Here is a 26,948-nt window from a genome sequence, read left to right on the forward strand (position 1 = left end):
CTGTTGAGCACGGGAGCGAACGAGAGGAGGTGGGGAGCGATGAAGGAGAAGCTCGAGACCACTGTGAAGTCTTTCAAAGCTTTTGATGTGTTTTCCGCATGATGTGCATGATCCCTCTCCTTGAAAACAGCACAATCAAGAACGGCAACGCGTACCCGGTGACTCATTGGTTGTTAGCTCGGCTGTCCATTGAGGGTTGTTTATCGTATCTGGGTCCAAAAGAATATTGTAGAGAGATGTAACAGGCTGGTAGTACAAACAATGCTGGCTAAGCTCCAATTCAGGTTCCTGCACCTGACCTCTCCGACACCCACCATACAAGACACCAACTTGTTGTTTTGACACCTAGCCACGGCTCGTCCACTCTCCTCTCCACTCTGACAGCATCCCCTGCCCCTGACAATTAGTGGGGGATCTTGCCAACACGCTGCCTCGAGAGCGCCCAAAGAGCTTGATGTGGGGGGAAACATGAGGAGGGCGCCCGTGGAGGTTATAGGGTCGCACCGACAGCGAAAATTAGTTGTGTTAGTTGATCATGATACCTTGGGGAATACTCATCCCGGCCATGGTATGGTTCCGACAAGAGCCAGCAAAGTATTCCGAAGGTAAACCACACCATGTGAGCACAATTGACAATCTGCAGGGAGGGCAACCATCTCTCAACGCTGTGGTCAGAACCTCGAAGAAGCTTGTACATTTACATTACCACACCTCAGACTGGTCTACCGCAGGTCTAGCTATGCTATCGGGTGGTATGGTGGAATCCACTTGAACGGTGTGCCAGAAAACAACGGAACCAGCCACCTATTCGGCTCAAATCATCTAGAGATAGAGCTAGTCATCTAAGCTGGTCAGCATTGCAGTTCCACGTTTAATCCAATGGCTTTGAGGTTGACTACTCGGGATCCTCACATCCATGACAAAGTTGGTTGAGTGTCCAGTGGTGGACAGCACTCCTCTCCGCTCGCTGGTTTTGTACATGGGGCAATTGTAGTGCGAAAAGTCCTTGAATTTGACGATTTCTTGCGGCTGGAAATGCATGTTTGGCACAGCCGAGAACAGGACCTTTGGCTTGGACTCACAGAGCTCATGTGAGTTGGCATCCCAGTCAGCGGCTTCCAGGTACATTCCTGCATCCTTCCGCGTGCATGTCAGCACTGATCGGTGTCTTGGCGTTAGGGGTTGCGACGATCTCTCAAAGGAATTGACGGGCCGTAATTGGTCAGCTGTAGCTGATCTCCTTTCTTGAAGGGTACAAGACGACAAAGAAGAAGACATGTTAGGTCAGGCTGGTCCAGGTACACTAGCCTCAGGTGATGGTAACGATAGCACTGATACCCAAGTAGTTCTTGGAGTTGCCAATGTCCATGTGGATGCGGTAGCGTTGTAAACAGATACATCATCACTTCTGAGCGCTCAAATCGGGATGTTCTGCTCTGCCAGACCGTAGGATTTGTGCGATCAGAGACCCGAAAGCGCGTTCATTTTGGGGATAACAAGGGGTTGCTTTAACCATCTGCTTCCTGGGCTGGCGTATTCACTCATGATACAAACAAGGTCGGAAGGTGTTCTTCATACATGTGGTGAGGCGCATACCGTACACATACACTCCATCCTCAGGTTTCTCCCTACAGTCGTCAGCGCCATCCTTCACCTCAAAGTCAAAGTCAATTGCGTCGATGGCGACCTTACACTTTCGCGCAAAATTCTGCTTTGCGCCCGTCAGAAACGCTTGCGTGAAGAAGAAGCCTGACAGCCAGAACGTGACGGGTGGGCCCTGCTCCACCCACGAACTGAAGAAGGTGCATCGGTCGAGGACTTCTTTCACGTATGGGCCCAGGGGCTTGAGAGACGGGAAGGACCTCTTTAGCCAGAGCTCCGGAACTTTCCCTATGATGAGGGAGTTACCGACCTGTGCATAGTGTGAAACTGATACACACACAGGCATTCTTTGGTGGGCTCAAATCAGCATAGCACCTGCTAACTGGTCACATGTGTGATTGGTGGGCGCGCATTCATTCCCAATTTCCTTTGATAAATACCACACGCCAGTACGGGCCAGGAAACACATGACGTAAAAAAAATTGATGGGGCCACTTCTTTGCCACAATATGTTTCGCTCCCCATTTACTGTCCCAAGCAAAAATGTGCATTTTCGGGCACCTGATAACGATGATGTATCGTTCTACAACAATACCGCATCTACATGGACATTGGCAACTCCAAAAGCTACTTGGGAATCAGTGCTACCGTTACCATCACCTGGACACGCTAACTCACAGGTCTGGCAATGCAAGGACTGGCAGATGCGTTTACAACTCCGTCAAAGGTATATAGATATTCGCCACTCAAGAGCGTCAGGGGAGAAGCAAGAAACAGCAGCAACAGCAACAACAACTCGCGGTTTTGTTGTTTCTTTCGTTTCATATTGTTGGCTCAGTGTGCGCCTGCAAGGACATGGCGTGGTGCCCGACCAACCAAAAGTGTAGTGCAAGAGCTGAGACCGCGGAGCAGTCGAGGCCTTCTTACTGTATCGCCGCTAAGCATTCAAACACGCTCACATTCGATCTTTGTTCAAATCCTCCGAATCATATTCGACTGTAGGTACAATAAATCAGGAATGATAATCATGTGAGCGCCATAAAATAGGTAGTAAAAATAGGCATTTTTCAAATATTTCATGGAGAGTTGGGATTAAGGTTTACCAAACAGGCATGTATTTTACGATCTGGTTTGAATACTTTGCGGCGGTACGGTATTCATGCATAGTTTTCAGAGACGACAGTGAGGACATACTCGTTCCATCTCCGCAGACATGAGCACCAGACCACGCACAGCCTTCTTCAGGTCCCGCAAGGAGTTCCGAATCTGACGCAGCAGCACATTCACGCGGCCGAGCTCCTGACAAAGCACGGTGTTCATCGACTCTTCGTACACCACCGGGTACGCCATCTGGACGGCCTCCACATCGAAGTCGTCCGGCAGCTTGTCGAGAATATCGGCGGCTGCGTCAAACATTACGTCGTCTTGTGACTTGCCTTTGCCTCCGGCTGCGCTTGTGTCTCTTGGCTGCATGGTCATACCATTGATATTAGACAGAGGCTAGATATTTGTCATAGATATGCGGATAAATATTCGTCATTGAAAACTGGCAAAGTCGATAGTCAGAGTGGTGTTTGAGTACTTGCTTGGATAGCCTTGGTAAGTGCCGCGCTCAATGTTGTGCTTCGCGCCTGTTGATCTTCATTCACAAACTTTTGAGGCAGCCATGCAGCAGGGGGGGCGTGCACCTGAGTCAGCATGAGGGAGTCAAGCAGCAGCTGAGTGTTCTGAAGATCCATCGTGATTGTGGCGTTTTCATGAAGCCCAAACACTTCTGGCTCCTCGACCAGTGGCAGCGAAGCCAGATAGTCTAGATAGCTTGAGTGGCTTCCTGGGTCCGGCACACTGTATCGCCCGGAAGCAGATAGCTGAAAGCCCCCATAGAGGATGTCCTCGTTGTAGAATGACTGCAAGATGGTGATGAGCGTCCTCCGGTCTTGTGCATCTGTTACCTTTCCGCCGTAGTTACACTCTCCACACGTGTACGATAGCATTGCCATTGGCACCTGCAAGCATGTGGGTTGTGCACATGTGTTCAAAACGAATGCTAAACAATCTGTTTATGATCAAGAAAGCCCCACCCCAATGTCTTCGACAAAAGCAAAGGATCAACGGGCTTCTGCACGATTTTCGATAGATTTGGCTTTTGCATCGCTGTACTACCGCATTGGGTGTGAGTTGAATTTCCTACAGATCTGCTTGCGTAGTAACCCATCTGCTTGTTGTTGATTCACTGGGTTGACACCCTCTCTCATCTGTTCTTCTCTCATCTTTGATTCTCTGATATCCCATCTCCTCGTTCTGCTGCTTTACTTTACATCAGTTTGTGTTTGCTTCAGCGCTTAGACTCATACCTCGTCATATTCGTCCATGAACATTCGAAGCTGTCGAAGTGAGATGCGAAGGTCATTCTCATTGAACTGATACGGAATGTTCCAGCCGACCGGGCCGTATGACTTCCTGCCGATGACGAGGCAGTGGAAGAACGCAAGCCCAAAGAGCACGTTCATAAACTCCGTCTCCTTGCTACACCCGCTGAAGAACTGCTTGTCGGTAAGCGGGTCAGCCTTGTAGATCCGCTCGAGGCCGGCTCGCATGCCTTTGGGCGCCTCGTTGGTGATTTTCAACCCATTTTCCAGGATTGTGATGGGGAAAATGGGCGACGGGTAGGAGGTGAGCCAGATGCGGAACTCCGGGTGCACTCCAGCGCCTGTGAGGTCTTTTTCGCAGATCTGCTCGAGGCGCGGAAGGAAGGACTTCGCGAGGTGGCAGTTCTGGAGAACGACCCAAAACCCACCTGTCAATGCCTCCTTGATCCAGCTCTCCGCTACTGGGCCCTGGCCCTGACCCTGCAAACAAGCAATATCCACTCAAATACAATTGATCATTCAGGCAGCAAGTCATGTCATCTCCATGATGCTGGCCTACCTTGTACCTTCCGGCACAATCTAGAGGCTGCCTGACGAGTGTATGCAATCAACTGCCTGTAGCAGTCTCTGCGTTTTATGTAAAGGATGCGCTGTAAAGTGCTTCTTCGCCTTGTCAAACACAGTACAGCTAAATCGTGTTAACTCGTCCCCCAGAATTTCAATCTGCGCGTCCGATCACCGAAAGGCGGTCCTGGGGAAAGATATGTCCAATTCTTTCCCGGCAATGCGCCAGTCATCAGTGTCAATGCTGAGAAGTACCCACCAAGGCTTTCAATGTCAATGCCCATGTCAATCGATCAATACAGGGGTTGATATCATGGGGGGAGGATATCTGACATATCGAATGTGTCTATTTGGTTCATGCTTGCATATCATGAGTGGAGAAGAACAGTCCAGAGCGCACTAGTGACACAGCCTCAACCCTGCGACCCTTGTCCTCGCTGTATTTCAGCAGGTTTGCCATCGGGTCCGATCCGGCCGAGAGCACGAAAATGAGCGGGACAGATGCCAACGACTCAGCAAAGATAGGCTCTAAATTGAACTCCTGCGGCTCGACGTAGCGCGTCCCCATGTCGTGGATGACGTACTTCTGGATGCTCGACACCAATTTGTCGGGCCGCAGAGCCCGCAAAACGAGCAATTGTTGGAACCGATCCAGCTGGGAGTCCCACGGCTCCGGCAGCTGCTCATTCTGTGGCTCCTTTGACGATGCAAGCAACTTCCAGGCGCCCGAGGAGGCTGTAAAAGCTGCCCTCAAATCCGAGTATGGCTCCCCGAGGTCACTCAATCGGCAGATCTCGCTCCAGGCCTTTTCAGACAGCCAATCGCTCGCAGGATTGGGGTGCGCATTGCCAATCGATATCCCCCCTGTTAGCAAAAAGCGGAGGAAGCTCGGCGACACCTCGCCCTTTGCGATCGAGAGCTTTGTGCTGAGGTTGAACGCGAAGAGCAGCTTGTCCTTCTCAAAAAGCGAGCGGCAGACGTTGACAAAGAGGAAGTACGTGAAGTGTTCGCGCAGGTTGTTCAGCCGCACCGGCACGGCTTTCGCCTTCTCCGACATCTCGATGGAACGGAGGAACAGCGAGATGAAGTACGTGAGAGAATACTGGTACATCGGGTCGATCGCAGCCATGTCGGCGACGCAGAAGAACAGCACGGATGCGTGACCAGCGATCGGCTGGTACGAAACTCGAGCCTCGTCGATCGCGATCTCGGTCTTCTCGGCCGCTTTCTGCTTGCGGTTGATGTCGTCGGAGACGACTTTCGACTCTTGCAGGATGTTGACCGCTCCCTCGTCTTCGAGGATGTTGCCCTCGGAGGAAGAGAGCACTCCAAGGATCTGGTCCTCGATCTGCTTGAGGTTCCGTTTGTTTTCGGCACTCTGGATGATGAGCTCGTTCTTCTGCTTCTCGAGATCTGGGCGCTCTTGCGCCACGACAATCCCCAGCAGCTGATCTTGCAGGCCCTCCGGTGTGATCATGAAATTGAGCAGCACAACCTGAGGCAGTTCAGCACTTGAATCACTCAATGCAAAGACTGTCTGTATCATTGCTTGGTGGGTGCATCATATCGGGATTCATCGGATCTGCCACAACTTCCTGAGCCATGACGACTTGGTCTACCCTGCAGTACATTGCTAGCTCCTCCCTTGCATAAACAGACACACCTATACACAGCCTGAACACTCAAGCTCAGCAGTGATTCGCCAGAATGGGGTTCGACCCGCGTTTTTGCCCCCAAAAGTCAGGCATTTTCAGGCATCGCAACCCGCAAACAGAGCTTAAAGAGTCTGGCAACACGCTGAAGCTCAGGCATAAAAGCAAGACCAGTCATGCACTCGGAAAGACTTATTGTCCTCTCTAACACAGGGACGTTAGCAGTTTGGACAGTCGTCCCCCTTTGAAACCCTCTTCCAGCCCTCACCAGGGCCAGGATGGCGATTTGTGCGGTAGTACATCACGGCATTGCCTATGCACGGGCCAAGGTTTGAGCTTTCATCAATTATCGATCATTCGTTGATTTCCATGTAGTTCTTGGAGTTGCCAATGTCCATGTGGATATGGTAGTGTCGACACTACCGTATCGTATCGTGTCGCATAAAATTCATCATCATCACCACCAATTGGGAATTCCGCCATTTGCCCTCCGCCACGAGCATGGCGAGAGAGACTCAACCAAGGGGTTTCACCCACTTGCGCTTGTTAACCACCCGGCCGCATCCACATGGAAACGATTTGCAATTCTACAGGGATTGTCTGTCTCCATGTGTTTTATGTGGATCCGAAATCTGCATTCCTTCAGTCAGGTGGAATGTGTGGTTCATGATCTTGATGATAATTTGCACAATATCGCGAATACAACACCCTTCAGAGATTTAGGCAGAAATAACCACGGCTTTGGCAACAAAAGGTCTATCCAAATACTCAGCCGACCAATGTTATGGCGTTTTCGTCCGAATGCTCTGCAGAGACATCAAACTAGAAAGCGAGACATGATGCTTCCTTTGCGCACCTTTGTGCAGAGCTCAGGCGGATAGTGCGGATTCCGGAGCTTGGTAGTCATGTAGAACTTGAAGTGAGGGGACCACTCCACGTTACTGTCGCCCAGCTTAACCATGAGGGAGCCAGCCGATTTGAATGTCTGCTTTAGCAGCACGGGCTCTAGCGAGGCATCCAGTGATTCCTGTACATTCTCCATTAGCACCGGACAGCCCATTTGAATTGCAGTTTCCATTCGCCGCAGGAAGCTGCCGTCTGCAATGCAGGTCACACTGTGTGAGCTCGTCATCAATGCAGTGATGGACAGCCCGGTAAGCGGAGAAAATGCTTGAAAATCAGCTTTCAACAAAAAGCCAGGAGTACCGAAACAACAAATCAACCAATCCATCAGGAGTCGCGCCATGTCCCCTTGGGGAATAGTGCACGATTCTGAGGTGCAATGTGATTCGTTCTGCCTAGCCTTGACATGCCTGTCAGAGTTCACAGAGGTTCAGTCAATAATAATCAGCTCAATCACTCGCACATGAGTCCCTTTCAGGCGAGTCCACTTCTCCACTTTCAATTGCTGTTAGCCCAACGCGCAGTCATGAGCGCTGGAATGCCTTGTTGCAAAGCAGATGATACGTGAAGGAAGGCAGTTTCATGATTCCGTGATGCATCGTACAGGAAAGTGTGACTCATAGTCATTGACTGTTTCCATGAAATTCTGACGTCTTGTTCACTGTATTTAAGCCCTTGAGCACGGGGTACCTTTGGGAGATATGCTCCTGTGTGCCCCTTAACCCCTAACCCCTTATAGCACTCGTAATACGGGATTAGGGGTTACGAGTGCTACTAATTGGTTAGGGGTAACGAGCAATGGAGTGTTTTGGTGGTGGTTTGCGATGCTTCCGTGTCCATGTCTATGATTTGAGGAGATGCGCATGTGTTTCGCGCGCGGCCTTTTACGATCGACAGGCTAGCAAACTCGCACTCAATACTGACGCCTGAGCTTGCAACCTTGGGCAGTTTCAAGTACACCAAAGCTGAATTCAGCATTGCCCCTAGCGTCGCCGTACATGTGTTGAGTTCTAGTTGCGTTTGTCACTGCGTGCGCCGCGAATCGTGTTCTCAAAAAACATGTTCACATAGAATGCTGCGTGAAATAGAAACCTGCGCCAGTTGAAGAATGGTACGACTCCATTCATGGTGGTAAAATTTTACCACCTTGGAAGCACCTCACTGAGGATATGTACTGCAGCGTTCTGTATGGAGAGTAGCACCATTTACCATGCAGTAAATCATGTCATGCACTCTTTGCTTGCAATCCCTGAGAAGCCAGTGAACTTTGTGCTCACTGGGGCCTACATTCTCTGATACTGACCGAGCATGACTACTTTACCTCATGCATCGGTGAGTCTTGAATTTCTCACATGGCGTGATCGCTTGAGTTGTTGAGCACCCTGTGAAGGACACAAATAGCATAAATCAATGTGTCTGTTCATGTGTAGATAAATTACATAAATAGTTAACAAACAACTACGCCAGCCCAAAAAAGAAGGCGCTGAAGATGGCGACAGACCTGTGAGCTTGACAGTCACGAGCTGGTCTGCTGCATGCATGGTGCGGATCCATTTATTAGTCTGCCCCTGAGGGTCAATACATAGGGGCCACAGGTTTGAATTCACCATGATGATCCCATTGCACGAGGAGAAGTCGTCCTTGGGCAGCCCCCAGATATTCCATTGCCGAATCTTAACCGCATCCCCTAAGGCAGTGATGAGACTGAAGGAGTCGGACGTTGGGATACCCGATTCACTACAGGCGGCGATCCACTGCTGTGTCACGTCGGTCCTGCATGCCATGTCTCACGCGAGTCAGCAGAAGTGGCAACTAGCAACATGCTCGCGACATTCAGGCCGGATTCCGTGTGCACAAGTCACGATCATGTGCACACCTACAGCGCAATGTTCTTGAACAAGTCCGTGCCGGTTTCAACGCCAGATTTACAAGGGGCAGGCGCATCTTGCAAAATAATGGGCCCATCATAAACCACCCAAGGTGCCATAGTCTAGGAAGCAATTGATCATTACCCTGCGATGCGTTGCGACCCGTTCTCTATCTAAAGTATTGTGATTCGGGAATTATTTATAGAGAATCGTGATCACGATTTTATGTACCTACAGGTACCATCGGAGCCGCGTTGCGTAACGTCTTCTATTTGATCGTTATCTAGACTTCGGTAAGCAGTTTGGTTGGATGAAAGTGAGCTTTCGGGCGCACCTATATCCCATCGTAAATGACCCGAGGTATGCAATGTAGCCGGATGAAAGCAAAATGTCGCCGCTGAGCCGTACAAGCTGCCTGCCAAGGCCCTCAGCCGATTCAGTCCATCGCGACTTCTCCCCCCCCAACCCGCCGATGAGCTTTCCGGCACGGTCCAACTTCTCAGAGCATAGCTTGAAATCTGCCTCGAGTTGCGCTTTCTTGACTCTTGCAGCTGTCAGCGCCTCGTCGAGTGCGTTGAGCTTGTCAACAACGTCCTTGAGCTCGGCTTGCTTGATCGCAAGAGCATCCATGACAACCTGGACAAAACCGACAAGTACATTGACTGAAGGATTGACACAAAGAAAAAAAAGAGCACTCAAGCAGCGCACTTTGGGTAAGTTTCTCTCGCCGTGTTCGCAACGGAGGGGACATGGTGTGATTCCCAATTGACTACCCAAGTGTTTCTTGGAGTTGCCACAAACGGAGCTGCTGTGTGCATGCGGCAGTGTTGTGAAACGATACATAACTAAACCACATAGCAATGGCAGGAAATAGTCACCAAGCAAGCAAATCAGCACATATGAAACAAATGATACATCATCATCACTCATTGCAGATGTTGCCTCTGATGCAAGGCTGTGACAACAGTGCTTGCAGGACGTTGAAAGTAGACTGTAGACATTCAGGTGTGCTTGATGTCACTCTCGAAGTGTCACTCAATGTGTCCCAGAACCGCTGTGGTGGAATCTTCTGCGCTAATATCCATGTAGATGCCGCGTAAGTTGCAGAAAACCATGAAATGTAATGACCGTGCCAGCCCAAAGAGGGCGGCAATCGACCGCTACGTGCAAGACAACCAGAGCTCATCTTGCGCATAAGTGGCGGATGCGGCATTGCAGAAAGGTACAATATCAACACCGCTGTGCCTTGCTCTTGCTACATGCTATGCATTGCATTGTCCAAGAAAGTTTGCGTGCTTTCCCCGCCCTCGAGCAGGGGTTGATTGCAAGCAACAGGATAGGTATCTCTTGCTGTTTCACAATTTGGCAAAAGCAGTGCCTGTGGTACATGACATTTCTGCAGTACAAAGGCTCATCGGAGATGTCAGAGGCTTTGAGGAAAAGATAAGCGATACGCCAGCTCAAAAAAGGCGGCGTTGACAACGGGCGAGACAGCAAGAGCTGAGTGGAGGGATGCAGCATCCCCCACAGGAGGACGCAAGTACGGAGGCTTATGGAACGCCGTATTAATGAGGTGGCCGACGAAATGGTCAGAGGCGGTACCTTTAGCTGACCTTCTGCCTCAGCCAAGGCGGCTTTCTTGGGGCCAACCACCTTAGCGACACGGTCATATGTCTCCATGGCCCGCACCCACGAGCAGAGGCCAAAGGCTGCCTTGGAGACTTTGAGAATCTTTTTAGGGTCAAAGTCCTCGCGCTCGATGATGGGGCGCAAGCTCTTGATGATCTCTGCCGGAATGTTGTCCTTGTCGAAGGTCTTGAGAGAGTCGAGGAAGTTCATGTCGTTGAGCATTTTCTTGGACGTCTCCCAATAGTCCATCACCATTTTGCCCGAGTCCGGGTCCTTCACCTGCACTCTCAACGAGCACGATTACACACAATCAAAGCAAGGATAAAACGATAGATGGCGATGGTGTATCCTTTTACCACTACCATATCCACATGGACAACGGCAACTCCAAGAACTTGCATGGCCCCCCTGCCTTCAACCTAGCCAAAAAGTAGGAGCGTCACGACACTTTTCTTATTTACCGTATCGCCGCTAAGTATGCAATCACGCTATATTCAAACTTTGACCGAATCCCGCAAACATTGAACTGTAGGTACAATCTATCCAGAATATCTATCATGATGGCCCCAAAAACTATATAGTAAAAATCACAATGTTTGACCAACACTTTCTGGAGATTTGGGTTGAGATTTTTTCAAACGGCCTTTTATTTGCGATTTCGATTTGATACTTAGCGGCTGTACGATATAGGGAACTGGCCTTGCTGTGTTTCGACGGGTGGGAATGTCACCTTTGTGGGCTTGAGGCCCTTAATGATGCAGACGGCCTCCATAACAAGCTTGACGGCAGCCGGGGGCGACTTCATGCCCTTCACCTCCGAAATGTCGTTCTTTGTCAGAGTGTCCAGCGCCTTGATCGACGCCAGAAGCGCCGGCATCGCCTCCGCCAGGTCGCCCTCGCACTCTGTTTTGATTGCAATCACCTGCGCATGATGATGATGTGTCTCCGCAACAGGCTTGCTTGTTCCGACGCTGACATTCAATGATCTGCGTCACTTCGAATGTGCTGTCTTGGTTGCTTGTTGACTTTTTCCTGCCATTATCTATGTGATGCAATAGTGTATCTTTCTACAGCTCTGCCGCATTCGCATGCACATTGGCAACATGTGCAAAATGCATTCTCCGTGTTAGACAAACAACACCCGTGGCTCCGACTGCGCTGAGCTCACCTTTGCTGCTTCTTCCTTTGCTTTGGCCTCGTCGACCGACACAACGGCCTTGACCTTGTCAGCATCTGCCGTCTCTTTCTCGACATTGACCATCAGGGCATCGGTCTCCGTGCTTGCTTGTATGAGCTGCGGCTTCAGAACTTCGAGCTCTGCTTTCATCGTGTTGACCTGCTCAGCTGAAGGATTTGAGAAAAGAACGGAAAAGAGGTCAGCAAAGGTCATGCCAAGGCCCACTTGGCAACACAAACATCACCGCAATGAGCCCACCCACACAGCACTTTGCCAGGCAGTGTGATTTCCGGGTTCAAGATGCCAAAAAACGCATGAATTTTCAGGACACAAATGGGGGTCGAAACCCAGTCTGGAGAAAAGCACTGCACGCAGAGGGCTTCGGCCTCCTGATTGGCTGACCGTGGGTGTACAGGCAGGGCCAACCAAGAAGGGCTGCTCGCGCTGATGGTGAACCTGAGTCGCAACCTATGGTCAATCCAAAATCTATTAAATATAAGATCTATGGAAAGAGATCTATCTCTTTCTATATAAGAAAGATAAGATTAATATCTAAGAAACCTTCACCAGTAAAAATTCTTCCATTCTTACCGGTGAAAGAGCCCACCTTTGGATCAAGGGCTCACGCATTCAAATCTCAGTGCGGCGCAAGTGGTTTTCCGGTGTGTCCAGGACGCTGATGGTTACAAGAGTTGCTCTTGAAGCAATCCCGTCGTAAATTGAGCCCGCCGAGTTTGGCCAAGGTTGCATTCAAGACCCATTTCCATTTCATTCAATGCGAGTCTCGAGATAAATAATAAATCAATCAATCGGGAATCATGCCAGGTCCCCTGCGCCTAGACGGAGATACTGCATCCACGTGCATGTTGGGGAGAAAAGCACCGTTCAATAACGAGTGCAGTGGGAACAAATCTGCAATCATCTCTTGTAGACAACTTAGGAGCAAGGCACAGGCCTGTTCTTAAGGAGGGATGTCAATCAGCGACGGCACCCCCAAGCCGAGCCGATGCCGGGCTGCCATGCGAAACTCTGCGTTAGTGAGACGCAGAGCCGACCACACGGGCAGTGCAGTAAGCCAGCCTGACGTCAAGGTTCCCGTTATGGGATTACACACCCTATGTTTCTGACGATCTGCAACGGCGCCGTCCAGGCCTGTACGCACCTGGCTTTCTGTGAACTTCAACTTTTCGAGACCATTCTCGTAGCGCAACTTGGCTGCGCTGACTTCAGCTTGCTTCTTGGCAAGCAGACCCTTAAACGACTTGAGCAGTTCCAGGTACGATGTGGGCGTCACGTAAAAGTACCTGCAACAGCACGTAGAAACATAAGTCAATCAACATTATCAACATAGAAACATAGAAGTCAAACCTAGAAATGAACACAAGCAACATAACCTCTGTATGCGGCTTACAGTAACGTACGTTGGGACAGGCCGCCCTGGTTGTACCTGTAGCGGCGGTTGAAAGTCATGTGCCGCAGTCCACACAACAATTAACCACTCAAGGGGCTCTCCGGACAGCAATCAACTGCTGAACGCCGCGCATCTGGACCCGAGAAACGAAAGGGCCTGTTGAAGCACTGCTGCAAAACGGCTTGAAACGAAAACAAGCATACCGCTTGGCCTCCTCCTTGTATCGGATCGTCATATGGTGAATTGTGGAGTGGAAGTTCATGCACTGAGCGCCCATCTTCTTCTTCAGGTCATCGGACAGATCCGCATCGGCGAGGTAGCGCTCTGCCGTGGTCCGCAGAGCGTCATCTGGCCAGGCGGCAAACCAGTTGATTGTGGTGCTGGTGACGAGGGATGGAAACATCCGGAGCCGCGTTCGGAAGGCGTCGCCGATTGGCGAGAACGCCAGCACGATGTGCAGGAAGCGGCTCACCTCGGCGGTGAAGAAGTTGAAGAGGTCGGCTCTTGAGCCGTCCATGCCGACTTTTTTAGCTCTTGAGCTCACGGCTTCACCAATCGTTACCTGCAGATACAGTTATAAAAGTGTCATGGATGTTGATGCAGTTTGTTGTAAACAGGCACGCCGACATGCTGTGTTGGCAAAAATAACCCGTGTAATCTTGAAAGTGGATAGCTAGTGTAATCTTGACCTGGTCATTGACCTTCATCTTAGCGCACTTTTCTGACACCGAGGCAAACAGCACGGTGGACAAAAACGCTCTGCGAAGGCGTTGAGAAAGAAAGGAAAAAATCAGCCAAAAAAAGGGGGCGTTGACATATGCATTGTTACATCGTCGGTCACAACGTGTTTGTACAGATGTATCTGCTTGCAATCGCAAAACCACCGCATCCACATGGCAACTCGTTTGCGACTCCAAGAACCGCCAGGGAATGATTGCTATCTCGAGATAGAGATTGCTATCTAGAGATACCATGTGATGGTCACTACGCGGACAGTACACTATGAGATGCGTACGCTGGGCGGCGTTCATGCCTTGGCAGTGTCGTTCCCCAATGTGGGGATGCTTGACCAATGAGCTGACCAGTTTGAAGTGCGAGCTGAAGATCATAAATCAAAACACAGCTGAAGTGGAATCAACTTGTTCTTTCAAATTACTTAGCGGTGAACTAAATTAACGGGAGATGGCACCTGGTCAGAGGGATCAAATAGATTGGGGACCTCTCCAGTGTTGAGCAAATTGGAGATATCCTCCACCATCGACTCTTCCTTTATTTGAGTGTCTCCGAACAGAAACACGGTCGGCTTGGCCTTCTCCCCAGCCATCCTCATGGCAGCTTTCAGATCATCTGTCCAATCGTTCCGAGAGTAGGTTGAGGTCAGCTCAATTTGGTAAACCTGCAACAATCAAGTATAGGCAACTTTCATATGCTTCATGTATTTCGGCATTTGGCTGGAATGTGCTGTGTAATTCACTCATTTGTTTTATTGCGCGTTGCAAGGTGGCAATCGCTCGTTACAGTCGCTCGTCCGGCCAGCTGATTAGGCAAGATGAAACAGTGCTTTGGCGGAATGGAGTCGGCCCCATTTCTGCCCCAAATAATCATGCTTTTTCAAGGATACTGACCCGTAAATCACACGGTCTAGCAAAACGCAGTCAACAACCTGACCAACAGCGTGCCGTGCACTGTTAAAGCCAGCAAGGCACCGCAGCCGTCAAAGCCCCAAAAGTCAATATTTAATCTTCCTCGATCGAATGCAGCGTATCACAACTGAACACAACTGCGGCGGGGGGGGCGGAATGTTGCCATGCAGGGCTAATAAATACGTTTATTATAAGCGATTGGGAACCACGCCCTGTCCCCTCCGCTTAATGGTCAGCTGGACGAAATGGGACAGGACACTGGCAACAGAGCAAGGGCACATGGCATGATTCCCGATTGATTGACTTAGTTTATAAGCCAAAGAGCGGCAGGAAAGCACACATTGTAGTCCTCCATAAACGCTGCCAGCCGAGTCAACGACTGCCGGCCAGAGCCTCCGAGCCCCACCAAGAGCCCATGGCCCCCAGGCTGGCGAATGATTCTGCAGATGCGGCACACATGCTCGAGGGCAAACGTGAAGAGGACGAGCTTCATCGGCTTCTTACTGTTGGCATTATAGTCCGCGAGGTACTCCTCAACAACCGTGGATAGCTTTGATAGGTCGTCCAGCTCTACGTACAGTTGAGGGTCGGCTCCCTGGACCAGGAAGTCGCCGAAGAGGAGCGACCGCATCTCCACGTGGCCTACCTCTCCCTTGCTGTTTGCGATTCGGCCCAGCAACTTTGTCCTGTACACATGTTGGAAATCATCATTGAGCTGATATTCGGGTCGTGCCAATGCTGGATTGAGAAGAAACCCTGTTTTCAATTTCAAAACAAAAGAGGCACACAGGGAATACCACGCTGTCTTGGATGCTGTACGCCATCAGCCGCCAGGTCTGACGACCACCATGCCAATCTTAAGCTACTATTACAATTGCTTTGACGCCCACCATTTGATGCAGAAATGCTCGTCAGATGCTGCCCAACAACATCGCCCAAACGAATATCTACATCAGCTTTGGCGGCCCACCATTTGATGCGGAAATGCTCGTCACAAGCCGCCCGGACAGCACCAGTGAACCATTCCCTGTCGTGCTCGTCCACAAGACGGTCGAAGAACACCCGCAGAACTTCGTGAACCCACAGCCGGACTGTCCCTTCAACGTCATTGAGCGTGTTGCCCGCGGTCTGCATGCCTTGGAAGATCTTGGAAAGATCGCGCAAGTTGAAAGTGTAATGCGAGCGCGTTGGCGTCGGCAGAAGCTCCTTCAGTGTGCTGCTGTAGACTTGGAGCGATGCATCCACGAGCTTGTTCTTCAGCGATTTGATGTCTTCAGGATAGCGTGCTTTGTCGACCCACCACTCCGCGAGCTTTGAGAAGATGACCCGCTTGGAGCTGTCCTCAAATTCCGTCATAGATATCTGCAGGTCAGCGCCTGTTCCGGCTGAGACATCTGCGTGGGTTATTATCGCCCATGATCACGTTCACATCTTTTCAACAGATGAATTTATCGGGAATCACGCCACGACCCCTCCTTTGGCCACCTTTAACTACTGGCCGTCTCAAACCTTACAGCACAAGGAACGCCTTTCACTCCCCTGCAGGCAAACATAGATTGCCGTAGGTACCCAGCCGAAGCTTCAACTGTATATCTAGGTCTTGAGTATTGCATGATTAGATATTGCGTACCACACCAAGCAATGCACCAGCATGCCCATGAGCTGCACAAACAGACAAAAAGGCCTGCATGAACACTTCATGTAACATGTACTCAGAAACGGCCCGGTAGTGACTGTGCCAAAAATCTGAAGCAAGGGGTAACCAACTAAGAAGTGGAATCGACACACACTATATAGGTGTGAATATACAGATGTGAAACAGTAAAGGTCGTGGAATATGCTGCGCACAGTACTTCTGTCAGAATATCATTGTTGAAGCCAAGAAAACGCACCAGGCAGAAGTGCCGCAGGTAGCGGTTGGTGACGGCGTTCCTTCCGCCCCCAGGGGGGCCCATGGCCGAAGCAAATTGGATGTCGACAAGCTTCCGGAAGGTCAACTCTTTGCGATCAAACCATCCTGAATGGTCCATGTACTGCCGCAACAGCTCGATCGGCGGCTGAGCCCCATACGTCTCAACTTGTGGCATGTTGAGGTCGTCCACAAAGATAACTGCTCGCTTGCCGACTGGGGGCCCAAAGACCCCCTTTCGGCGCTTGTCTAGTTTGCCGTCGATTATGTCCTACATACACATCCTCAAGGTCAACAACAGAAGACAGGTTTCTCAGCATGGTAGCGCAACAGCATTAATTGTTTTAACTGCAGCAAATGCAGAATTTTATGTGGGATTGGCGGGATGTGCAGTGACCAAGGTAGCACAACACTGATCACCTAGTTCAATTGGAGAGCGGCACGAATGAAGTGGCCGTTGAACTGACAGCGCTTGAAGCTTTGCCCATGAGTATGCTTGATAGACATGACAGCACAAGCCGATAAAACACCATCCCAGATAAAGGAAGACGCAAAGGGAGGAAGAAGCAATCAAAAAGCAAGCGTCTACGAGGAGATGTTGGTGAAGGGCGGATCAGAAGGTACATCAGCATCAGATGCAATGCAAGTACTTCGCCAGAACGAGTTCTGATCCCCGTTGTTGCCCAAAAAATCATGTATCATTGGGCATCTGTACCCGGAAAATCAAAGGGTCTGGCAAAACACTGATGCAAAGCATCTACATCTTGTTTACGCTGGTCTGTGCGGAATGTGTGCTGCTTCTCTGTCTTTTTTATGACTGCTCGCAATATATTCTGACTGCCTTGGTGACAAGGAGGATGTGTCTTGTTCCATAATGAACGCATCCACATGAACATTGGCAAGTCCAATTTAACTATTTATCTATCTTATGACCGTCACCTGATGCAAGCGATCCTGGACCAGCGTGACTATTGCAACGATTTGGTAATGGACTGTTTCTATGATGATGATGTATCTTTTTACTACACTACCACATCCACATGGACATTGGCAAACTCCAAGAACTACTTGGGAACATGTACAACCATTCGGCAATGGACTATCTATGATGATGAAGTTTCTTTTTACAACCCTAACTACATCCACATGGACATTGGCTAAAGTCCAAGAACTACATGTAACCAGTATTCAAGTGCAAAGTCAACGCACCTGAGTCATATTCACACTGGTCTGTGCCGAGAAGCCAAAGGTCATATACACCCACTTTGTGCGGTCCAGCTGCTTTGTGAGATAGTCCTTCATGTAAACCGATTTCCAGTTCCCGTGGGTCCCACCAGCAGAACGGGGTGCTGATGCATGATGAGCGTGTTCATTAGGTAAGTGTATCTGATGACGTCCTGAGTCATCACGATGATGTTTTGGAACTCCATGTCGTCGGTGAGCTTCCTTGGGGGGGTGATCTCCATCCACTCTTTCCAAGTGCTCTGCTCGATCACGTACACATAACGAAAGATGGAACCTCCTTCGGCAAGGGCTTGTTCAGTTTGATCCCCTCGGACTTGACTGTGTGGGAAACTCGATCGTCGTACCTACGGTGCAAATACAGTATGAGCAAAGGAGCAGCGGCTCGCCAGATGGTGTTTAGAGATAAATTGTAGGTCCAGATGCCTGAAAAGGATGTCATTTGTTGAGGAATGCAATGGTTTGCAGAATGGATAATTCCGTTCTGGTAGATCACTTTTTCAGAACTTGAACCTCAGGGTTGGCGTTAGCAATGGGTGAGATAATCTTTTGCCGAGCTCAGCAGGCTTCGTCAACAGCGGAATCTGCATCAAGAGCTGCTTCGTTAGCCAGCATTGTCCTGGGAATCTGCACACCAGAGCCCGCTCAAGCCGGTCCAGGATTTCACATAGTAGAGGCTTGAGTCCGCCCATCTTGTAGTGCTTCACAGCAAAGGGGACATGGCGAGTTTCTCGATCAAGGCTTGCTTTCGGTGAATACGGAATGAAATATGCCATCAACTGAGCCATATAATGAGTGGTTTCTTTGGCCAGCAGGGTACCTTAACCGGTGAAAACAAAGCTAACCCCTAACCCCAATTGGTTCATTCATTTCGGAGCGCACTTGTTCTCTGTGTACTTGCGGAATTCGCGATAAACTCCTCGCGCCCGACATCATCAACAGACGCGCCCAAGCTCCAAACCACCGAGAAGAGGAAACGTTTTGGATGGCGGCCTCGACGTCTGACAGTTTCATGGTGGGGGGTGAAGCGAGCTCGGGCGAAAAGATGACATCGAGCTCCGACTCATACAGTCTCAGTAGTGCGACAACTAGGTCTGCTCTTGCATGGGAACAGGCTGCTTGAGGAACTTGCTGACGAGGCGCAGCGTTGGTGGCAAGAGCCCAGTCACAGAGCGCGTAAATCATCTGCCGCTGACGGTCGTCGAAGGTTGATGGCCTTCGCTGCATCCATGACTCGACTATGGGGCGCCATCCAAGCAGGCTAGGCTGGACGTACACCATGCCTGCATTCCAGTTGCAGAGAGGCTTTGCATTTATGAATAAGTTAGTGAAAAGTATTGTAAAAGTAAGCCGCGTCGTCAAATGCCATCTATCCTGTCATACAAGCCAAATGCCGTTCGGGAAAAGTTAGTGAAAATAGCCAAATGAATACGCAAGCTCTAAGAAGTCATATTCATATTGAGAGAAGACAGCCAGAGCCGAGATCGCTCAGTGCATGTTGCAGACCCCATGGTCACTGCAAATGCTCCACAAGTGAATGAAGTATGTTTTGACAACTCTACCGCACCCACAGGGACATTTTGAATACATATAAACGCAAATACACCAATCGGCAACCAAATGGTTTTCTTCTTATGCCGCCCATCCTTGGGCAATGCCTGTGTGAGTGCAATCTGGAACAGCGTATCAGTACTTTCACCAGAATGGCCTTCGACCCCTGATGCATTTTCAGGCATTCCGGTCAACAAATTACCCCATTTGACTAAATCTGGCGGATGCCGTGATGCGTACGCCAGCACATGTGCACACCAAGCTTACCGTGCCCGCCACAACGCAATGCAGACACAGGATGCAAAGAAATGAAGCAAAACAGGCAAAGAAAGGAAAAGGGATACGCCAGGCTAAAGAAGGCGGCATTGACGATGGGCGAAAGAACATTGAGTTGTCATACATACCACATCGAGAGACGGTGGCAGGGGAGGCAACAGCCAGGTCCTGGACCTCAAAGATCAGGTTCATGAGGCCCTGCATGGCGATGATCTCCCCGGAGTTGAGGCAGAGCTTCTTATTGTCATCCAGCACGGTGTTCATGTTCTCGATCCAGATAGCATCTACCGGGCCGTCTAGGACCAACCACTTCCGGTCATCACTGGTGTCCCTGCAAACAACAACACCGATGTGTCAGCACAGCGAGCAAGGGCTTATGCATATTGAATGGAAAGAGTCTCGATGACTGTTACTTCAATTTCCCCATGTTTGTCATGTAATAATGTATCTTTACATCGCCAAAGCATCCACATGGATTTTGAGACGTAACCCCATGTTTGTGATGTAACAATGCATCTTTCTACATAATTGATGAATCCACATGGACATTGGTACCTCCAAGTACTTGTATGGGGACATAAATTGGTTCTTTCGTTCACTCAATTTGTCCTGCATGTTATGTAGGCTTAGTACCCCGCGTTTCCAGGCAGAGTTTTGGGTCCACTCGCCTGAAAATGCATGCTTGGGGGAACACATGGGGTCAAACCCCTTCCTGGCCAGAAACTGTTCGTACCTGGCAGCATTCGGAAAGCTACAGCTAAAACTCCATCGCTCCACTCCTTCGAGACAGGGTCGTCCTGACCGTACAGCTGGCCCATAGTCACAGATTTCGGGTTGAGAGTGTAGTACTTGACGTTGAACTCGCCGCCCTGCCCCTTCGCACACATGTCCCCCAAGGGCAGCCGCCAAAACTCGAATCGCGGCTGTCTTCATCCCAAAGGAGTATCCGACGAGCATCAGCCCGTGCCTCACCACGATCATCTCGTAAAGTTGAATGATCTTGACAACGAAGGTCTCCAAAGGCTGCGGCATGGAGAGGCCTGTTAGTGATTCATGTTGCAGTGACTTTCCCAGGCTGTTTACATGATCAATAAAATCAATCTGGAACACGCCCTGTCTCTGAAGGCCCACACTGCGCCATCAGGGGCGTGCCCAAGACGCAAGCGTCGGGGGTGCCAAAAAGTGTGTGATGTGTTGATGTGGAGGCCTGCCATAGCATGAGGCTGCCAAACAGGTATCCTGACATAATAGTCAGGCAATTTTGTCATCTAGAGTGCCAACTTATCACACCAAAGGTATGCTTGACGTGGTCGCTGTCGCGTTCGACGGTGTCCAAATTTTCATTTTCATTTATGAGGTCGCTTCTTTCAGGCCCTGGAACTGCGCGGTGACTTTCGCAGCTATGTCGGACCTGTCCATGCTGCATAGTGCTATGTTTGGATGTGTTCTTAGGGCTCGAATACGGTTTGCAACGGTGACTGGGCTCCTGACCCCCAGGGCAGTGCATGTGCACCTAGAGCTCTAGTAGAGACACATGCACATCTGCCAGAACCTGCTGTTAGAATTCTACATATGCTGCACGCGTTTGGGACCAGCTCTTCCTGTGAGCGTCCCGCTCACTTGCCTATGTTGATGTGGTGGTGTTACATCATGCTCAAAGGATACCTCGTGGGGCCTTAATGACGTTCCTGAGCAAACTGCTTGGCCATCGCCAATGTAACACCGAAACGCGTACCTGCATGTTCATCTGAGCGCAGTTGTGCTTGATGGCAGCAATCATGTCTGTGTAGTCCATTTCCGGGAGCTTGATCCCAGGAAAAAGGTCCGAGAGGATGCCGAGGAACAGGGGAACGTCCTCGTCCAGGAACTTGGGCAGGTTGACGTCGTTGATCGCGCGAAGCATGAGAACGTCCTCTTCCTCCGCAGGGAACTTGCGCTTCAGGTTTCCGGCGGCTCGAAGCACGGCCATCACGGCACGCATACCTGAACACACACCCCACCGTTGGTTGTACTCCCTGTTGTTGCTGACTGGGTTCTGGAATCATTCAGTCATCGATGTTCGAATGATATTCGACCAGGCCATGCACTCAATAAATCAATGCTGCATTCAAATCATTCGTTTCCTCTAATTCAGGCCATGTCTCTGAAGGCGCGCATTGCGCCGACAGGGACACGCCCAAGGGCCTTCATGCCCAACGAAAGCGCCGCCGGTACAGACGGGGGAGTAAGGAATGTTGCAGGTAGGCAGGTGTCTGACTTCAGCTGGCCAGTTTCAGGGCCGCATTATTCCGCCGCAGGGGAAAACATCCCTTTGTCTCAGCGTCAGGAGCACTTCAGTGCGCGCGATACCTGCTGGGGAACTGCAAGCAGGGCATGGAAGGGATGCACCGTACCGTAATCATAGTGGTCTTGCTTAGAAAGCTGCTCCGAGCACAGGCGGTACGTTTGCACCAGCTTGATGCCCAGTACGCGGGCCTCGAAGTAGCCAAAACTATATAGCATAATCTCCGAGATCATCGCATCTGCAGATACAAGTTGTTTTCAGTACTTTGATCCCCATATATAGTTCCGGGAGACTGTAAATGCTTCATGATTGACTGATGCTTGACCAGACAAAGTCGGAAATAACCACCTGGTTATGTCCAATCAATGCAGCAAAACTGGCATGGCAAGGTTAATTCGTCAATTCGTTTGAAAGCTTGGGGTGTTGTATACTAGGGAACGAGAGCAGTTGGCTACAAGGAAGTGTTAATTTATGTATTTCAGACTTAATGATAGACGCGCACAATCAGGCACCATCATGGCTACGTCCCGGAAGAGGGCTTTGAGGTTGTCGGGCAGCTCGGAGCGGCCTGCGTAGCCAGGGTTCATCGTGATGAAGACGTTGCAGGTGTGGATGATGGGCAGATCCACGCCTTCAAAGACGAATCGGGGTTTTCCGGACGCTTTGGCACGCTGGATTGTCAACACCTGCATCAAACGCGCTGTCACTTCATCTGACATGCTTTTATTTGAGGTTTCCGTACGGAGAAAAGGAAATGAAACTTGCAAGTAAGTGCCAGTGTAAGTGCCAGGTAGACTCGCACCTGCTGGGCCACAACTGACAGCACTTCGAGCTCGATACGATTGAACTCGTCGAAACACGCCCAAGCGCCCGAAGCGGACAGCCCCTTGAAAAACTTGCCCATCGCGACGTAGTCCAGCTGGTCCGAACAATTGAACACAACCGCACTGAATTGCGACCGCCTTTGCCAGGTCTTTCGTGGTCTCCGTTTTTCCGGTTCCCGCGGGGCCGGCAGGGGCCCCTCCAAGATTGAGATGGTGCGCTCCGAGAAGAGTTCGATAGCATCGGTCCGTGAGAGGAGTGATGACGAGGCGACCCGAGTTGCCGAGGTACTCGTAGCCGTATGCGGCAGATGCGTTGAGCATGCGCACGACTACGGTAGCCTGCTCCCAGTAGTAGCGCAGCTGCGCTTGCCAGGAGAAGTCGGTCTCCTCCTCTACTCCAACTTTGACCATCTCGACGACGACGTCGCGCGCGTGCACGTCGATCACGACTAACGCTCCAAGTGTCGCTCGCTGCAGCTTGGTCAGCTCCCCACGAACGAGTTTGACTTCTTCCTGCAAGTGGGAGGTTGCCAAAGGTTGAGGGATGTGCATCGGAAATTTATCGACTTTTGTCATAAAATGATGTAACAGGTTTTCACCGGGTTTGGCAAGATATGTATGGCTGAGGAACGTACTGTCCGATGGCAACAACTCTCCACTGGATCCACCGCAAAACATTAATATATTCTCTCGATTCATGAATTCTATGAGTTCTATAGAATGGGACTTGCTGCAGATCACCGCCTGAACAGGAACAACTCACGCCGCCAAAAGCAGGTCACAGGGGCTATGCATCCTTCCACGAATCAGATAAAAGGATAATCAGGCCAGATTGCTCCAAAATTCATGCTTCAAGTTCTCATCGTGTGTGCGCTATCCTCGCACCTGCAAGTCCTCCGTGCACTTTTTTGCAAACGCAGCCAGCCCATCCGAGCCGCCATCCCGCAGCGCGTTTGCAACCGCCTGTGTCCAATAGATCTGCGAAACTGAGAGCACTACTTGCCCAGGCCACACAAGCACCCACTCCTCTCGCTTTCGTTTAGCGAAATCAGTCACCGAAGCCGCCGTAATGCTATGCAGCGACTTTGCCATGACTTGCTCGGTCTGTAGCAGCCATCGCTCAACGCCATTCGACTCGCCGTTTGGATCCACTGGCTTGTCGTACGCAATTGTCTCCCCTTCAATCGACGTGCAGCCAGTTATCATCAGATCTGGCTGGAAGTGGAGCTCCTGAACAGCCTCAAAGCACTTTTTGACAAATGGTTGCACGCGGAGCGGATCCTTAGTCTCCGAAAGAATCTCGAGGAGCTCATCATTGGATAGGAAGAAGAATCGCGGGAATGCGAGCTTTTTCGTGTCGAGGTACGTGTTGAGCGACTTTTCGATCGACGAAAACGCTTTGTTCGACTCCACAAGGTCCTCGAGAAGTCCGTCCATGCTGCAGATGGTTTGCACGTTGGGGTTCTTCTCGGTGGCGGCCATGATGCGACGGTACTTGCCGTCCGCAACTTGAAATTCTTTCCGCTCCTTTGGCATCTGCTTCGCGATCTCCTCAGAGCCGTACACCGGCCCAAGGTACATCCATTTGACCTGGACAGGTCAGCAGACCCATTGATTGCTGGTCATGTCTAGAAGGTAGCTCGCTATGAGCAAGAGTGCTCAGAGCCATGTACAGTACTTCTATAAACAAATAAATCAATCAATCAGGAAACCCTCCATATCTGTGAAGGCATTGCCACTGTACGTGCCCAATGGGCGTTTCATCACTGCTAAATATTCAGCTGATGATGCCAATAAACAGGGACTGTTTGGGATACGTCTGTCCCATACCTCCAGATGTGACACAGATTTGTAATGAACAAGAGTGCATTGTCTTTTCTAAAGTGTAGGTCAGGAGATAGAACAATCAGGGTCCATGACACTGGCTGCTGAACAGTCTGCGGACCTTGTGAGAAGCTTGAATGTCGGGGTGCCTGCATACTTGGTGGCGAGAGGTACATAAAACGAACAATGCAAACTTGGACGCCGTCGAATGCGACAGGCGTAATCTACGGCGGAGTTTGCTTCAAGAGCAACTTCTCTGACCATCAGTGTCCTGGACACACCGGAAAACCACATGCGCCGAACCAAGAGTCGAACGCAGCACCCCTCGATTCGAAGGTGGCAGTTTAAGCGGTACATAGAATTGCCTCAAAAGGACAAACTCGTCACCCCCATGTTTTGTAATTGCTGACAGAAACAGAACTGACTCGTACGTGGTCGCAGGGTCACTTACGGCTGCCTTGCCCCCACTCAACGTCAATGCCGCTGGACGTTTCTGCCATAAGGTACGAATCAGGCGCGAGAGCAGTCATTGTTGGAATTTGGTATGTGCGTCAGATTGATCAGTTAGGTTGGTCAGGCTATCGGAGGTGATCTGCTTGGATTTAGGTTTTGCCCTGGTAGTGCGTTGACATGCATCAGTCTATCTGAGGTTGGGAACCTCAGGTTGAATGCAACGGCAATCTAGAGCATGTGCATCGCAACCTCAACTGATAAACGGTTTGGCTGTCTTGCTCGTTGTCAACGCTGGCCTTTGTTTTTGCACAGTTTACCAAAATACAATATTTGTTCGCTCCCGTTGAGTAAAACTGATGTGCACATCAAGGAGCACAAAAGAGCGCTGTTCCCTCACCTGGCAAGTCAGCCACTGGTCAAAGATGTCCTGCATCTTACTCAGCTTCGTAGTCCACATTGAGATACGGTCATGGAAGGGCTTCGCGAACGGCGAGCTCATCATCGCCTGGGACTTGATCGCATGGTCGTCGAGCAGCATCTGGGCCTCGTCCACGGACGCCCCTTTCAAAATGCAGCCCCCCGTGTCTTTCCACTGGCCGAGCTCGAATTCGATGCCGACCCACTCGGACTGCATCTTGTCGAGCTGCTTCTCGAGCGCATACTCCCGGGATGCTGCGTCGGAAATGTCTTGCAGCGCTTTCTCGTGCTTCAAGAGGCCGTGTTGGAGCAGGTTTTGCAGCGAAGTGTCCTCTGCTGGGGCGACCTTGAAGCCTGCGGTCGTTGAAATCGCCTGCCAGTGGCGTCCCCGCATGCCTGAGTCACATGATGAGGATCTGAGTCACATTATGTACGGCAGGCCAATGGGCGCTGGAACCAAACTCAGGAAAGGTGGTATCTCAAGGAGATATGCGTTTTTTGCTGTTTCAAAATGGGTTGCCTTAATCAATGCACCATCATCTTGTAGCGAGATATTCTAAAATCAAGCATGCCTCAAGAATGGGACTGAGATGGGTTTGAGAAAGAGGAAAATTGCGTGACCAAGTGAGATATACCGTACTACCGCTAACTATTCAACCGAAATCGCAAAAGGATGGCCGCTTGAAGAACTAATCTCCAGAAAATTTTGGTCAGAAATAGATTTTTACTATCTGATTTTCGGGGCTATCATAAAAAACAATCCTGATTTATTGTACCTACGGTTGCATGGTTCGCGGGATTCGGACAAAGTTTGAATATTAGTGTGATTGAATAGTTAGCAGCGATACGGTATGCACCACGCAGGTTCCTTTCTGCAAGGAACATGCAGAAAGCATCGGGGTAGTCTTTCTTTTCGGGCGGGGTTTAAGCAACAGGTTGTCAAGATTGTCAGGATAAACCGCACGAGGTTGACTCTCCGTTAATGCTGATTGCCCGTGAGACAGGAATTCCTTGATTGATCAATTCATAGATATGGTATGCCGGGTTCCCTGTACCTGGATTGCAAATGCAAGAGATGAGGCCCAAATAGCTCCGGAACTCCTCAAGTTTCTCCCGCAACACCTCAGCGACGCCCTTGAGGTCATCCCGTGGCAGGCTTTTGGACAGCTTCAACATCTTTTTGTACCAGTCGTTCACACTTTCGTCGAGGTACTCTGCATCCAGCTTCAAGAAAGCGCCATACACCCAGTCATCGTACTTGATGTTGAACTCGCTCACAATGCTCTGCACAGCACGCAGTCCTCTAAATGGCAATACTGAACACGTCATTTTTGTTTCTCCCGCCAAGCA

The 26,948-nt window shown here is 50.3% G+C and overlaps 1 protein-coding gene across 1 annotated transcript; it reads right to left on the bottom strand.

Moving 5' to 3' along the window:
- Positions 1 to 834: 834 nt before the first annotated feature.
- On the bottom strand, positions 835 to 26,927 carry LOC149810947 (uncharacterized). The gene is given in 37 exon segments (XM_089994050.1): positions 835 to 1,130; positions 1,597 to 1,912; positions 2,797 to 3,069; positions 3,291 to 3,608; positions 3,957 to 4,451; positions 4,936 to 6,030; positions 7,044 to 7,285; positions 8,592 to 8,863; positions 9,293 to 9,594; positions 10,561 to 10,866; positions 11,318 to 11,509; positions 11,756 to 11,923; positions 12,927 to 13,068; positions 13,379 to 13,737; positions 14,365 to 14,571; positions 15,159 to 15,504; positions 15,789 to 16,180; positions 16,711 to 16,998; positions 17,937 to 18,040; positions 18,043 to 18,211; positions 18,332 to 18,395; positions 18,483 to 18,789; positions 18,852 to 18,950; positions 18,953 to 19,066; positions 19,069 to 19,129; positions 19,131 to 19,252; positions 19,925 to 20,135; positions 20,537 to 20,692; positions 20,694 to 20,819; positions 21,532 to 21,779; positions 22,190 to 22,318; positions 22,583 to 22,766; positions 22,883 to 23,023; positions 23,025 to 23,417; positions 23,790 to 24,494; positions 25,579 to 25,994; positions 26,654 to 26,927. Coding segments are annotated over 37 exon segments (10,032 nt in total).
- Between the last annotated feature and the right edge of the window lie 21 nt (positions 26,928 to 26,948).

Source organism: Nuphar pumila, unplaced genomic scaffold, assembly GCF_984573655.1.
Source record: "Nuphar pumila unplaced genomic scaffold, dmNupPumi1.hap1.1 HAP1_SCAFFOLD_161, whole genome shotgun sequence".
Classification (NCBI taxonomy): domain Eukaryota; kingdom Viridiplantae; phylum Streptophyta; class Magnoliopsida; order Nymphaeales; family Nymphaeaceae; genus Nuphar; species Nuphar pumila.